At 42.2% G+C, this 15005-nt stretch overlaps 2 protein-coding genes across 8 annotated transcripts in view; one reads left to right on the forward strand and one right to left on the reverse strand.

Moving 5' to 3' along the window:
• CNTN2 (contactin 2) overlaps positions 1-4767 on the forward strand; it is a 68556-nt gene extending 63789 nt beyond the window's left edge. For all 4 annotated transcript variants that reach the window (XM_077334688.1, XM_077334687.1, XM_077334690.1 and 1 more), the window contains exon 23: positions 413-4767. In XM_077334688.1, coding sequence (XP_077190803.1) covers positions 413-522 — 110 coding nt within the window. In that variant the 3' untranslated portion in view covers positions 523-4767. The remainder of the gene's footprint in view (positions 1-412) is intronic.
• Positions 4768-8586: 3819 nt separating this feature from the next.
• Positions 8587-13106, reverse strand: TMEM81 (transmembrane protein 81). 4 transcript variants are annotated; one of them, XM_077334699.1, is made up of 2 exons: positions 12132-13106; positions 8587-9808 (listed from the first exon to the last, which is right to left on the reverse strand). In XM_077334699.1, exon 2 carries the CDS (start codon positions 9695-9697, stop codon positions 8930-8932), a length of 768 nt encoding a protein of 255 aa, XP_077190814.1. In that variant the 5' UTR covers positions 9698-9808; positions 12132-13106; the 3' UTR covers positions 8587-8929. The 4 variants fall into 4 exon arrangements, with proteins under 4 accessions (XP_077190814.1, XP_077190813.1, XP_077190811.1 ...); XM_077334698.1 differs by having other exon boundaries at positions 8587-9856; XM_077334696.1 differs by having other exon boundaries at positions 8587-9859.
• Between the last annotated feature and the right edge of the window lie 1899 nt (positions 13107-15005).

Here is a 15005-nt window from a genome sequence, read left to right on the forward strand (position 1 = left end):
AGGATATCACCCATTCCCCGAACGTCAGCTTGGGACAACATCACTATCTCACCATCAAATCTAAGTGGAGATGTAGGCAGGTCCTGGATGCTTGGGGTTTCCTGACCTCACTGGCTAACCCCTTTCTGTGCAGTGATTTCTCAGCACTAAGCCAGGGGCAACTCACTTGGAAACCAGTCCCATGAAGCACATATTCACAGCTGTGTTGGAATCCAGAGCCTCCCACTGCTGATGTTGAGAGGATTACTGCTGCACCAATGCTTACCTTCTGCTGGCAGCCAGCAACATTAAGTCTTATTCAAAGACATCAGCAACTTCTAAACATTGCACAAAACCTCTGTGGTTTGCTAAAAAACATAAGGTTTTATTTCGCTTTTCCCCCTAACTAAATTGAGCCATTTCTTTCTTGCAGGCACAAGTATGATGGTAGAAAACTCTGCAGGCCACCCTGTTACACATACTGTGATTTCTCTGACTCACTCTGTGGTAATGTTGGTCCTGATTGGGTACTTGGAGCTCTGATGCCAGTCACCCTACTGGAGGCCCCCAGAAAGGATTCCTCCTAAACGAGCAGGAGCAGTTGACCATCAGGACTACAGATTTCTACCACAGCTGCACGGCAGGGAGTGATTACTGGGAAAGGACTCAAGAGGAAAACTTAACTTCTTCTTTTTAGAAAATAGAACATTTCATACAAGATATGAGACTTTAACTAATCAAAGTTGTTGTTTTTTACCTGAAGAAACAAAAGGGTGAAGTCTGGAAATTGGATGTCTCATAGTACTGTATTCAGTAGATTTTTCTGCCTTATGAAGCCATGTACAAAAATAATTGGACTCCTAAAACTTGATTTTTTAAAAAGCAGGTAAATACACTACCAGGTAGGGAAAAGTTTTCAGAGTAATGAGCATGCTCTATCATTCCCAGTTGCAGCCAGAATTGAACCAAGGACTATGCTCAGAAGTAACGTGTGAATGGGTAGGAAGAAGTGAGAATATTACAGTTGTCCCCTAATCTGGCTTTTACCCTGTACTGCTGTAGGCCAACATTCCATTTCTGCCAAGAGGTTCATCTCTCATTGGTCACCTATATCTAACATTTATCCTTTATCACTTCTTGTGTTTTATTTTGGTTTCTTTCCTTCTTTTTCACACTGTTCTAGAGTTCTGGAAATAAGTGTTCCCCACAAGAGGAACCAAAGAAGATTTTGCATCAAGTAATAGTTCAGGATTAGGCCTGCAAGGAATTTGAATGTGTTAGAAAAAGAAGACCAGTGCAGAAGTGAATTGTCGTCTCCCCATGAGTCACACTGTCCTCAGCTGGGCTTCGACTTGAGAGCTAGATTTATGTATTAACATGCCATTCCATCAACAACGAATGCACAAGAAAGTCCTCTGGGTTTGTGGTCGGATGGGTGCTTCCCCCCTCTGTCACCACAAGATGCTGCACACCAGCACCTGAAATCCCTTTCTTTGATGGTGCAACTGGAAGTGCCACCACCTGCATGTCCTTTCTGAGTAGCACATGCAACTGGGAGCATGAGTGGTAAATCAATCATGAGTGTCTGGGATAAAGGAGCATGGGATGGGGGATGGCGAGAGGGGACCCCTGGGTGTGCTACCTCTGATCCTGAAAGTCCTCCCCGTCTGTGCAGTTGGTAACCTGTTCTCTGTAGAACAAATGACTATTTGATCATGGCCATGAGATTACTGTTTACCAGCTTTATTTTCTCAGATTGTTCTTTGAGGACTTAAAGTTTGTTCTGAATATGCTTAGCTGATTAATTCCTTTCAAAGTACTTTGAATCTCCGGGGTTACAGAATAAGGAAGGAGAAAACATAGCATTATATTCTTCCAATGCCTTTTAAAAGATTACTCTTGGGATCCTGTTATGCATCTCTGATTCATCCTCATTTTCTCATGCTGTAAAAGAAATCGAGCCAACCAATGTTGAATGTGGAGATTTTGTCTCCATGAGCAAATGATTAGAATGCACTGTACCTTCTTCTAGTTACAGGGCATCATTATCACCAACCTTACAGCCATGGGTAGCTGGAGGAAGATTTAGAAATACAAAGTTAGATCACTGGTAACCCATTAAAGTTTGCTCAGCCCTGAGTAAGTCTGATACAGCACAAGCCGAACGGGACTTCTACAAAACTTGGTTGGATATGATGGCAAATGGCATAGTGTCAGTGCATGAAAGAGGGGAGAACTGATTAATATGGCAGAGCTAAGTAATGAATAATATTGGGGTAATGTTTCTAGTCAGTGGGGATCAAAGGTTTATGGTATGGATGCCTGCCTGCTTCAGTAGAATCCATGTTCTCATCCTAATCTGTGTTCTCATATTAACTTTTGTTAATTCCCAGTTTGTGCAGAAAGTTTACTGGTTGATTTGTCTGCGTTGATTGTTATCCTGCAATGAGCTCAGAGCTCTCCCGTTTTCCATTAGTGTCATATATCTGGGAAGGGAAAGTGTGGATGGCTAAACAGTCAGGAGTGGGCTGCCATGTGTGAAAAAGCTGTGATTGGACTGAACGCCCACTGCCAGTCCTGGAGTGCTTGGAGATAATGTTTTCCCTTCACAGTTTACACTGCTGCAAATACTGAGCTACTTACTTAAAATGTGGATTATCCCATCTGCCATTTTTTGGGGGGTTTTTTTGGCTCTTTCTTGTGGACTGTTACAATATCTCTGTCTAACTGAAGCACTTCTGCTCAAATGTAATTTTATAGCTATATATTTTTATGTTTTATGTTAATATTCTATTTTTGTTGAAAATTTGATATATTTTTGTAGGATGTTTTTTTGGCAGATTGGTAACTGCTGTTACTATTTTTAAAAGTTGTCTTCACCTCTTCCTTCAAGGATCTCAGAAGCATTTTAAATTTGTAACAACCCTGTAACGGAGAGAAGCTTGTCTAAGGCCACCCAGTGACCTTCAGAGTTGAGCAGAACTGGGGCCACCCAGACCCAAGCCCAGCACAACAGCTTTCTGCAGAGCATGTGTACGACTTGCTTGGTATTGCCTTCCTGGGCTACTAGCCCTATTCCCAAACTTGGAATGTGCACCCTGGTCTTGCAGTGTATATATAACTTTCTTTTTACTGTATTAATTTTTTCTGCTAGAGGCAGGTTTACTCTGGCAACGTAACAACTGTAGAGAACCTAAACTAGTTTCATGAATCAATATGATGCCAATAGCATTCTGCTCAAAGTAGTCTTTGGAGGAGAAGAAGACCCACTGCTTAGTTTGATGGTGTGTTGCTTCTATTAAGGAGTCCAGGTCAAGATTTTTCATTATCTGGAATAGGGGGAGGAGCAGAGCAAGATTCTGTACCCAATGTGGTCATGTATGTCCCATGCCCTTAGGCAAGAAAGGTGCTCACTTTGGCAGCACATATACGAAAATTGGAATGACCCTTAGGAGAGAAAGTTTTGCCTGTAAATTTTGCCATTTCTGTCTTGTTTATTTCCTCCCAAGGAGACTCAAGCTGTTTCCTCTTCTTCCTCCACCTCAGAAGGAACCCTGGCAATGTAGGCTGCCCTTCTTGTCCCTTCTTTCTCAAGGATGGGAGAAATTAGTGTGAGATAATACAACTTTCTTGAGCTGAACTGTTGGAAGCATCTTCTCTGGGTGCCAGTGCAGCAGAGACAGAGCTGTTAACCAACAGTTTCTTTTTTCAAAACTTGCCTTACGCTACCTAAATTTTCACTAAGTTTTCACCTAGGTAGCTTCCAGAAACCCACAATCCCTCCACTATCAGTAATACAGGAACAGTGTTACCGAATTCTCTTTGTGGGCTGTTTGTCAGGATTACTGAAATGATGTATATGAGGCATTTTGAAGACTTTTAAGTACTATGAACATATTCAGTCATCTCTGCGTTAAATGTGTTGCTTGTCCCCATCCCACCCCCACTCCGCTGACCTGAAGGGAGTTTTTGATAGCAGAATGAATTGATGGACACAGTAGACAGCAATTGTCCCAACAGGCAGAAGTAGGAAGAGAGAATACCGTCATGTTATGTTCAGGGGTAGTTGTTTCATGCCCTTATCTAAAAGCATGTAAAAAGTAGGCATTTGTGCAGTGTGTAGATGTGTTTTGGCAAACCGTATTTAGATTGCTGTATACAGTGATGGATAATGGTAATTACTTCAGGGAAATGTATTTCATTGTATTCTACCACCCAAGCCAGGAGACTTAAATTCTGTGGGACTTCAAAGAAATAGAACACTGTGCTGAATCTTCTGCTGGTTATCAGTGGCTGTGCTGCTAAAATAAGCCACTGCAGTTTGTAGAATGTGTGGATGGGATGGAACAGGGTGTGACAAAACCAGAGTCATTTGAACTGTAGTAGACGTTAATGTCGCCTTGTGAGTCAAGTCAGTACATTTTCCATACATTTCTTTTGCTGAACTGCATCCCATGAACAAACTTCACATGTGACACATTGAATGGAAAAGATCTCCCACCTTACCAGTTGGCTGTTTCCATGAGGGTCACTCTAGTTTTTAGACTGATGGTCTAATATAATTAAAACTAAACAGAATTTTAAAACATGAACTGTTCCTACACCATGTTGACTAATATATTCCTGTCATTCTTTGTATGTAGGTGTGTGTATATTTATATGTACAATTTTGTTTTATTTTTCTAGAATGTGTGTTATTTCTCATCCATAAAAGTGTATTCCTTATGTTACATTTACATTCATAACCCCACCCTGTCATCTATAAATAAAAGTGTAGTACACGTTCAAGCTTATGTACTCCATCAGCATTTTAAGGCATTTCATGGCATGGAAAAATAACGTTCATCCCAATCCAATGAATACTTTCACATATAGCTTGGTTTCACTGCCAAAGCAAAAGGCTGGAAATCTGTATACAGCACCTCCACCAGAACAGGTGACTGATGGGCACTGTTGTTGAGCTAGAGACTCTGCATACATTCAGGGAGATGCATTTCATTCTAAGATGTTTGCAGTTTCCCTAAACAATGAATGTATGGATTTAATGCAAGCGTGCATTGTTCCCGTGGCCTGTATGTGCCACATCCATCTATTGGCTGCAATTCTAAATCCATTTAAGTCCTAAATAAGTTTAACAGAGCATTATCAAAAGTGAAGAAAGACACCATTGCAATGTCTTTTCTATTGCAAGTAACACTATCTGTGCCCCATACAACTTACATTGCTTTGAACATTCATTTTACTTATTCTAGTACCTTAACATTTATAGTCACATTTTTAGCGGAAATCTGTTATGACTTTGTCCCTTTAAACAGGTTTGTCTATTGTTGGTTATGAGATTTTCTCTGTAAGATTCAACATCAAGGTTCAAGCAGAGTTAGGGATGTCATTGATGTGTGTTGGTGCAGGTAGGACCAATGGTTTAATTCAAAAGCATCTTTCCCCCTTTTTAGGAAGCAGTTTAGTGACCAGAATAAAATCAAAAGGCTGAAGCAGCCTAAGTGACCAATAAATTGTCCCCAAGGAGTATGTTTCAGTGCCAGCAATGGGTACTCACTGTATGTCTGTGCGATAGTTTTGAAGAGTGCCAGATGTGCACTTAAGAAATATAACCATGAATGAGGCTGAACATAGCTGGTATAGGGGAGGGGCTTACCATAGTCAATCCAATGTGGTAAAATTGACTGGAGGCTTTTGATCATGAAACCAGACTTTCTGCTTCCTTCCTTTACCTAAAGAACACTTTGGGGCCTTGCATTATCATAAGTATACTCTTGCAGTCAGAAGCCTACCATCACATATTACAATCTGCTACTTCTACCCGGACTGTATTGTACAGGAAATAGGGACAGTTTCTTTTCAGTAACTTTGTACGCTATTTTTTTAAAGAAAACAACAACAAAAAAGAGCAAATATTGTAAGCATACTATGACTAAAAGTTATTGGCTACAGTAGCACGCAGTTCTTAAATAAAAATCTTCAAAGATTTAGCAAGTTTCTCAGGAGTGACTTATTTCTAGGCAGATGATAAAAGTTGGAGAAGATACACTCCAAAGGATGGCAATGCCATCAGGAAATTGACATTGCTGCTGCGTCACAGCTGGCCATGCAAGGTGCTCAGGAACCTTTTATAAACAGGAGTGAACAGCAGCCAGCCTGGCAAGCAGGGGAAATTGGTCACCTACATATTGTCAGGTGTACTGACCTCTTTTATTCAAATATGGTGAATATCTGAAATATCTATAAACTCTTACCAGTTTAACTATGCCTTCCCAAGCTGCTATAGAGTTGTTGTTGCAACCTGTTCCTTTACATGCAGGGTTACAATTCTAGGGTTAGTTACCTTGCTTGGGAACAAAGACTTGTGGGCTGAGTCCTGCAATGGGCATCATCTTTGGATGGAAGCACATGTAAGGTCCCTTGGTGTTTCCCACTGCCCCTTTTCCTGGAGTTTTAGTTCTTGTTTTCTGACAGCAGGCACTACTACCAAATTGTAGGAACAGAACTCAATCACAAAACAGAGCATGGCCCTGAATACTATGTTTAGTCTTAATTCATTATTCATTGTAAGTGAGGACAAACTGCTCTTTCCTTGATAGCCCACACCTGCCCAGTCTCATTCTCTCTTGGAAGCAGAGCAAGGTCAACTTGGGCCAGAACTTGGCTGAGAGACCACCAGAAAATACCAGACTTGTGTTGTGGAGGCAGGTGATGGCAAACCACCTCTGAACATTTCTTGCCCTGATGATGTCCCCTTAAGTTAGCTATGACTTGATAGCCATAAAAGAAAAATAAAACCATTGTAGCTTTTCTGGGTTCAAACTGCACTTCTCTTTACATCAGGTGTCCCCAATTTTTTTTTTTTTTTTGAGCTTGTAGGCAAGTTTGGAATTCTGACATAAGGGGAAGTTGCATAGTCACAAAATGGCTGCTGCGGGAGATGGAACCAATCACAAAATGAGTGAGGTTATACACAATGCTAATAGTAACACATCCTCATTTTAGGCAGAAACTCTGCTTAACATGATGCCTTTTTAAAAACACATTGTCTAAATTATTTTCTTCTGCACAGGGAAGTCACAGGGAAGAACCTTGCACTGTGGAGGCAGCTGCTGTTGAAGATACTTTAGCTTTTGAATGTGTACAGCTAACTAGATCCCCAGTGTCCATTTAGAAGCCCTGCTGGAGAAAAGCCCGACTTGGCCCTGCAGACTTTTAAAAAGTGCTTGGCAAGCACCAGGGAAGGTGGCGGTGGGCACCACATATACTTAACACGGCGATTTGGAGGTACAGCTTGGGGAAGGTGGGGTTTGCAAACGGGAAGAACTGCAGCAAGGAGCCATAGAGTTCAACCTTCAAAGCAGCTGTTTTCTCCAGCTGCTGTCCAGATTACTGTCATGAGTAGATTGGTTGTAATTCTGGGGGATTCCAGACCCCGCCTGGAGGTTGGCAACCCTATGGATATCCCAAAACAACCCTGGAGTAAAACTAGATAGAAAACCACCCAGCCTCTGCAGGACAGCACTCTGAGGTTAGGAGGCCCCCAAAGACCAACCCCCTTTGTACACCTCTTCCTCCCTTCACAACTTGCCTGGTGGCAGCAGAAAAATGCACACATACAAACACCAGTACTGCAGGATAATAATGGATTTGTAGCTGCCCTTCTTGCCAATGTCAAGTGAATTTCTGCAGCTTTAGGCATGAACTAGTATAAGCTCAGCCTGAATTTCAGTGAGGTTTGGGTTTAATGCACTACCCAGAAAGTTCAGGTGATGATCTCTTTAATTTAAATTTCAACCAACTCACTTCAACCTTATATCTTAATAGCAATGGTAGCCACCTTTAAAGAGCTTAGTAAGCTTTTAGAAAAATATGTTCCTAATTCCCCTACAATATGCATGAGTAAGAGCCTCTTGTGGCGCAGAGTGGTAAGGCAGCCGTCTGAAAGCTTTGCCCATGAGGCTGGGAGTTCAATCCCAGCAGCCGGCTCAAGGTTGACTCAGCCTTCCATCCTTCCGAGGTCGGTAAAATGAGTACCCAGCTTGCTGGGGGGTAAACGGTCATGACTGGGGAAGGCACTGGCAAACCACCCCGTATTGAGTCTGCCATGAAAACGCTGGAGGGCGTCACCCCAAGGGTCAGACATGACTCGGTGCTTGCACAGGGGATACCTTTACCTTTACCTTTATGCATGAGTATTTCGTATCTCAATCTTGTCATAGAAATAGGCACAGATAAAAAAGAGAAAGTTTTCTAGAACCTGCTCATTCCTTTATCTTGTCTCTAAGCCACACCCCTTCATCCCTTCCATAGAAAATGTCCTCCCCACTCTCCCACCCCATTTTGATAGAGCAGCCCTTGGGCAAAGTTATTTATTTTAAATACTTAGAAGCCATCTTTCCCCCTAAATGACTGGGACTAAAGGTAGTTGGCAACAACAAAATCAACACAAGGTAATCTCTCTCTCTCTGCATATATTTTAAAGAGAAAAACAAACAGTATAGGCTGGGAATAAAACAAAAAAACAAAAACAGAGCTATATAATTTTTGTTCCTTCCTGTAGACCTCAATAAAATGGAAATCAGAGTAAAAATCCCTCAATGTCACAGATGTTTATTTTGCCTTTTGTCCAATGAATGCAACTAGATGTGGGTGTTGGGAAATTCCTTTTATTTTTTGAAAAGTATAATAACATACTAGTAGTGGAAGCTATAAAGGTAACCAAGGGTTCTAAGGGATAACTCAAAAGGCATCTTGGACATGCAGTCAATGAAAATTTTCAGTGTATATTACAGTTTGATTAGGCTGACACAGAGTATCAACCAAGTATTACTGAATGGTCTTCAAGTACTTTTCCAGGTGAATTGTGAAGCCAACCATCATGAAGGTACAGAGCACCATTTTTAGCAAGACAAGATGTTGCAGTTCATTGCCTACACGTTCAAATTTACTAACGATTCTTCAGCAAAGAATGAAGAAAGATGCCCAACAAAACTCCTCCTAAGACACCACTTCCAATGCCTACCAGAAACACCAACAATGCTCTCTGTTGCCAGGAGTAATGCTGCCACTTGAGAAGAGAGGTGGTTGTATTCTGTTCAGTTTTCTCCTTTTCTGCTTCTGTTTTCTGTTCCTGAGTCAAGGATTTTTCAAAGTTGAGATCTACCAAGTTACCAGGGATCACACGAAGCCCAAAATAGATTCTCTTGACTATTTTATAGTTTTTCATGAATTGCACATCACATCTATAGGTCCCCGCATCATATTCTTCAGCTGGAGAAAGCTCAATGACATAGCTGGGAGCCTTAAAAGGCACAAAAAGAGGATCGTCTGTGGTGATGATCCCCCTGGCCAGCCTCCAGGTATAGCTGAAGCTCTGGGTTTCAGGGCCAATCTCCTCAGAGGTCAGGCAACTGAGCTTTAATGGCTTACCAACAAGGACCGTGAAGTGCCGCACACCGCAAAGCCAGTTGGTCAGGCATTCAGAGCGCTGTAGGGTGCAGTGCCTTCTTTGACCATCAGATCCAATATCACATATTTCCTCTGCCTTATAGCCCAGACCACAGGTGACACTGCAGCTTGTGGAACTCACTGAAAGCCTAGCTGTAGCCGTGATCAACGCTTTGGGAATGGTCACAGATATCATAGAAGCTACTGTCAGCGGCACAAAGAAGGCAAACGCCAATGTCCCAAGGGTCAAACGTGTTTCTGTGTTCATTGTGCCTGAAGAGTCCTTTTAGAACCCCTTTTGTCGCCTGACTGAATATCCCAACTGCCATTCTTTGAACGTCTGACGCTTACAGCTGATCACTCTTCTTGCACCACTTGCCTAGATGTGCGATATCCTCAATTAGCAAAGATGGTTTCAAGTGATACTCTGCTAAAGAATAGGCATTTTAATAAGCAGTCTACTTAACTATGCAGGGGGGGTGCTATTAGCATTTGTTTGACAAATCAGCAAGAGGCAATATGGTTTGCGCCCTTTACATATGAAAATAATGGGTTGCATCCAGAAATGCTTGTGCTGACTTATTGGTTCTTCCATCGGCAGATTCCAGCCTTCTATTGTAGACACCAACTTCACACACACACACCCCCTAGAGTTCATGGCTCCAATGAACAGAATTTCTAAGGTTCAGTGGGAGGGAGAGGAAGAAGGAAGAAGCAGGAAAATTCAATTCTGTGAGGTTTGCTCTATTTGCAATACATTGGGCCCAATATAGTATGCTGAAAATTAATGGAATTTAATGTAAATTTAGCCTCCTATCCTTGAATTTCTACATATGAGCCTTGATTGTTCTCCAAGCAGGTAGCAACTGTGGCTTGAAATAATAAAGGGAACCAGTAGGAAGGCAATATAAAACTCCATGCATCATTAATTTGCTGCATTCAGGTATCATGATGCACTACAGTAATAAGTATCAGCCTAGGTGGGTGATGTGCTTGTGTGTTCCCTCCATCCTCCCCACATGTAACTGCAAACTTCCTGGTCTTGGAATTTTTCAGTCAATCTCCAGGCTACCATGACATTCAAATGTGGGCAAAAATGAGTTTGCTTCTTCTCTACAAACTGGGATTCTGTGGTTTAGAAAAAACTCCTGTCTGCCAAAGCACCCACATTTGAATATCATGCCAAAATGCTTTCACTTGAGACTTCAAAAAGCAGGAAGCTATTGCCCTGAATCAAGAGTCTTACTAAAATCACCAAAGAACTTGGCTCAAAGAACTTTACCTAATTGTTCAAAGCACAGAAATGAATGTTTTCTCTGTCACTGGCAACACCAACTCATGAATTTCACAGGTAAATAGAGATGCTTTTTTAAATCCCAGATTTGTCACCTAACCTCAAGACCTGCCTTGCCCCAGCTAGCTGCTGCAATTGGGGAAGAGCACATTCTAAATCAGACTGTGAATTACTCACCCTACAACACCCCTCTTATTCACTCACTCCCCTGCCCTCTTCCAAGCAACAACCAGAAGTCTCCTGGACAGACTTCCACCCCAAAGGATTAATTCCATGCAACATGACATGAAGTCCATGTGACAGACACAAGGACTGTCAACAAATGTTCTGCTATTGGGAGTTGGAGTTAGACTTCATGCCCTGGGATAAGAGGATTAATAACCACCCTATGCTCCAGCATTATTTGCTCCAGCGAGAAAACTTGCATGTACGGCATACTGAGAGAATAGCTGACCTGGGCCATTTCAGGACAGGAAAACAATGAGGGGGAGGGGGTTTAAGCTCCTTCTCATATGGCACAATCCCAATCAGACCCTTAGGTGTTTGCTTCCCCAGCACGGTCTTAATCCTATCCTAATTTTTCCCTTGGGTCCTGGCAATGACAAAGATACTGCTGTATTTCCTCCATCCTATTCTGTGCCAAAGGCCTCCCCATTACAGGTGCTACTGATTCCTTTTTACCTTCAAACCCATGGTTTTATCAACTTGGGGACACTTTTCATATAACCATATAAGCATTTGGGGGGGGAGGAATTACCAAGCAATAGCAACGTTTGTTTCTTGGGCTGGTTGCAAGTGGGGTATCTTCCTGCCTACATATTGAACTGGTTTTGCTTGCGCTGCATTAAAAATTTTGTTTTCTGCTGAACTCTGTTGAAGCAGAATCCTCTTTCTCCACCACTGCATCTAAACGTGCTTGGGTATACATGAAGAGGAGAAGAACAAGAATTGATTTTTATATCTGTCTTTCCTCTATCTTAAGGATTCTCAAAGCAGCTTATAATCGCCTTCCTTTTCTCTCCATGGCAGTAGAAATATGTAAATGGATGTTTAGAAGGGTTAGGGACATAGCTATTTTAGTTCCTAGACAAAATGCTTGTTTCTCTTTTGAAAGCATGACCTAATGTAGAAAAATAATTTAATTCCCAATTATATTTGACACAATTCTACTAATTTCAGTTTTATACTACAATTCAAAGCAGAGTTGACTTAGATGGTTGCAAATGTTTAGGATCATACTGTTAGACTACTGAACCATAGGAACAAGCAACCACTGAATATTCATTTCACCCAGCAGTAAATGCTACAGATCAATTTTTGCTACATTTAAGCACAGGGCTCCTGAACAAACTTCAAAATCTCATCCTTTAGTGAGATAGCAGGGAAACAAGAGGAAAATGATACTCACATAACACAATCTTCACCATTTTGGCTTGCCATTTAAAGCACTTCCAATTTACATCGTGACAAAAAATACAGTCAAGTTTGCAGTAAACAAACAGCACAAGAAATGTTGGGATCACATAAAATAGGAAGTTTCTTTTTCTTCAAAATATCACTACACATTAAGGGAGGGAGATTCTGCTTCTTAACACTCCTCTCTTTTCCATGGTGTTCATTCAGTCACTCACACCTCTGTGCAACTGATGCCTTATCATCAAATTGTGATGTCACAAACCAGGCTTCTGCAGCAAAGCTGTAGCAGTACATCAAGCCAACATCTTACATTCATATCACTGCTTGAACGCACTTTCACCAGATACAGTCCTCAACCTACATTGATACAATGCTGACATTAAGGAAAACATTAACTAGCAATCTAGGGATACATTCCCCAAGTATCCCACCAGGCTCGGGAGGTAATCCAGCCATTGTTTATCCGTGGCCCAGTCTTTTAGCTGACCATCCACCAGAGGAAAAGGAGTCTTACATCTACTACTGGGGCCAGACCATGATGGAGGAACTGAATAGCATACTCTGGTTCCTGAGATCCAGTTTCTGCAGGGAGCCAAATGCACTTCTCTAACCAACTTCTTTCTCCTTAGCTCCCTCCCAGGGACAAGGCCTCTCAGCAGGGCTGCCTAAAGGTAAAGGTATCCCCTGTGCAAGCACCGAGTCATGTCTGACCCTTGGGGTGACACCCTCTAGCGTTTTCATGGCAGACTCAATACGAGGTGGTTTGCCAGTGCCTTCCCCTGTCATTACCATTTACCGTCCCAGCAGGGCTGCCTGCTCCAGCTTTAATTCCTCACACTCCTTGCATAGTCTAAATACAATCTACAGTACCTACAGTTCACAAGGACAGATGTCTGCTTGGGAGTCATAAGCTCCCAGTGCCACGCAGTTTATGCACAGTGGCCTAAGGTGGCAATGAGGTGCAATCCTTGCAGATACCAGCAAGCAACTCACAGGAAAATGTGTAGAACTGGGACTGTTGGAGGGGCGAAATAGGCAGCTGTGCATTATGCTTTTTAAAAAAGGCTGGCTGTGGAAATACTGGCTTTCCAAGGTGAGGACTTGGATCCAAATTCCAGGAGGAACAGGCTCTGATATCTCATGCAGCTCTCTTAGCCAGTTATAGGAGGCTTGTTCTGGATGGGGGTCAGAAATGCTGTCATTCATAACACCGACAAATACCAAGCAATGGAATTCAAAGGGCAAACTTCCTCTGCTTGAAACATCTGCACCATTTTTGAGTTGGGCACAGACCTCTTTAAAGCTTGACCTGAAATGGAGAAAAGAGTAACAAGTTGGGATAGATTACTATGGCTGTGTTTTCTCTTCCCTGTATATTTCTCTTTTTTGACTTCTTTAGCAGACACTCACTCTCAAAAAAAAATCCATGCAGCTTTGAGCCCAACATGCAGATATTTTCCTATCAGTAATTATATCCTGACTGGTGCTGGGTGCTTTGCAAACATAGTTGCTAAGGAAGTTTTCTGTGGCCATCCTCTTCCCTGGAAGGTAGCTGCAGGCATTGTGGCCTGTTGAGTTTTGGTGGAGAGCTGCTGGAATTGTTGTAGAGTAAGCAAACTGCCATCCTAACAGGCGCTCGTAGCTTGGATATTCAGTCTTGACCCACAGTTGCACCTGAAATGACTCTATGGTGGACATATCGCAGCCATTTCATTTTGCTTTTTTCAACACTTTACATTAAACTCAATGTTTTAAAGTCAGCATTATTTGTAACCCACTTTTCTAAACTACAATTTGTTCCAAGTGGCTAACAAAGTCAACCAAAGCAATAATTTGCAAATTAAGTTGAAAACGACTCTCCAATACATGGCTATAAAGTTGACGGGTAAATGACACACCTCAGCAATCCTAACAAACAGCACGAGACAGTATGGTAGGCGGTTCAAACAAAAGGTATGGAAAAGGCTTTACCCATTACCCAAACGACAATAGCGAAGCAGTCAGGTGAAGAAAGATGCAATGCCACAGGCTTCAAGGTCCTCTGCTTCTGACCACCTCAGGAGATTAGCAATGAAAGAGGTTCATACAGGAGTATCACTTGGACTCCACCAATCAGCAATACACTATTCGCACTGTGCATTCTGCTGGTATTTTCATTCTCAGTTCTAAAACTTTTTGCAGGTCAACATGAAACTATACTCGACAAAACTGGATACACTTGAAGTTAACCTGCCTGCAAAGGGCGTATAGCCCTTATTACAAGCAAGGACCACAAGATTCATAGAGGGGATCCTATCCCCCACCCCTACACACACACACATATTCACAGGCTATTCCCATAGCCACCTGAGCTTCAACATCTCCTTCCCTGCCCCCTTCCAGAGCTGTCACCTCTGGGCTGGGGAGGGGCAGTGATAACCCAGTGATAACCCACCCAGTGTTTCTACCTTGGCAGAAGTGGTGGGAGGGAGCATTGCTGCCTGAACAGCATGGAGGGTTGCTGGTTTCCATAGCTATTCACCTGCCCACTTCCTGGTTTGACACCATGGCATTTAAAAGGATCAGAGACCAGCTGCTTTCCTGTCTCCTCCTCATGTGCCCCATATGTTTGGATAAGTTATGTGTACTTGCACAGACAAGTGTCCTGAGTTTGGGTTTTTGTATTTGTTTCCTTCTCTCCTCCTGGGGTTATGGAAAAACCTCTTTTGTGTGTACGTGGTCCCCATCTGCAGATTTAATTACCTATATTGACTATTAGCTGTATAGATCACCATCAACAACTATTATTAAGCTTTTAATGTTTATTGTTTGCTGTTTGAATCAAAGAGCTTCCTAGAAAGACTGGCCCTATTTAAAAAAATACATC

Source organism: Paroedura picta, chromosome 4 (assembly GCF_049243985.1).
Source record: "Paroedura picta isolate Pp20150507F chromosome 4, Ppicta_v3.0, whole genome shotgun sequence".
In the NCBI taxonomy this organism is placed as follows: Eukaryota; Metazoa; Chordata; class Lepidosauria; order Squamata; family Gekkonidae; genus Paroedura; species Paroedura picta.

Excerpts from the sequence above, each read along its gene's own strand:
- TMEM81 (XM_077334699.1), bottom strand. The coding sequence starts at position 9,697 with ATGAACACAGAAACACGTTTGACCCTTGGGACATTGGCGTTTGCCTTC.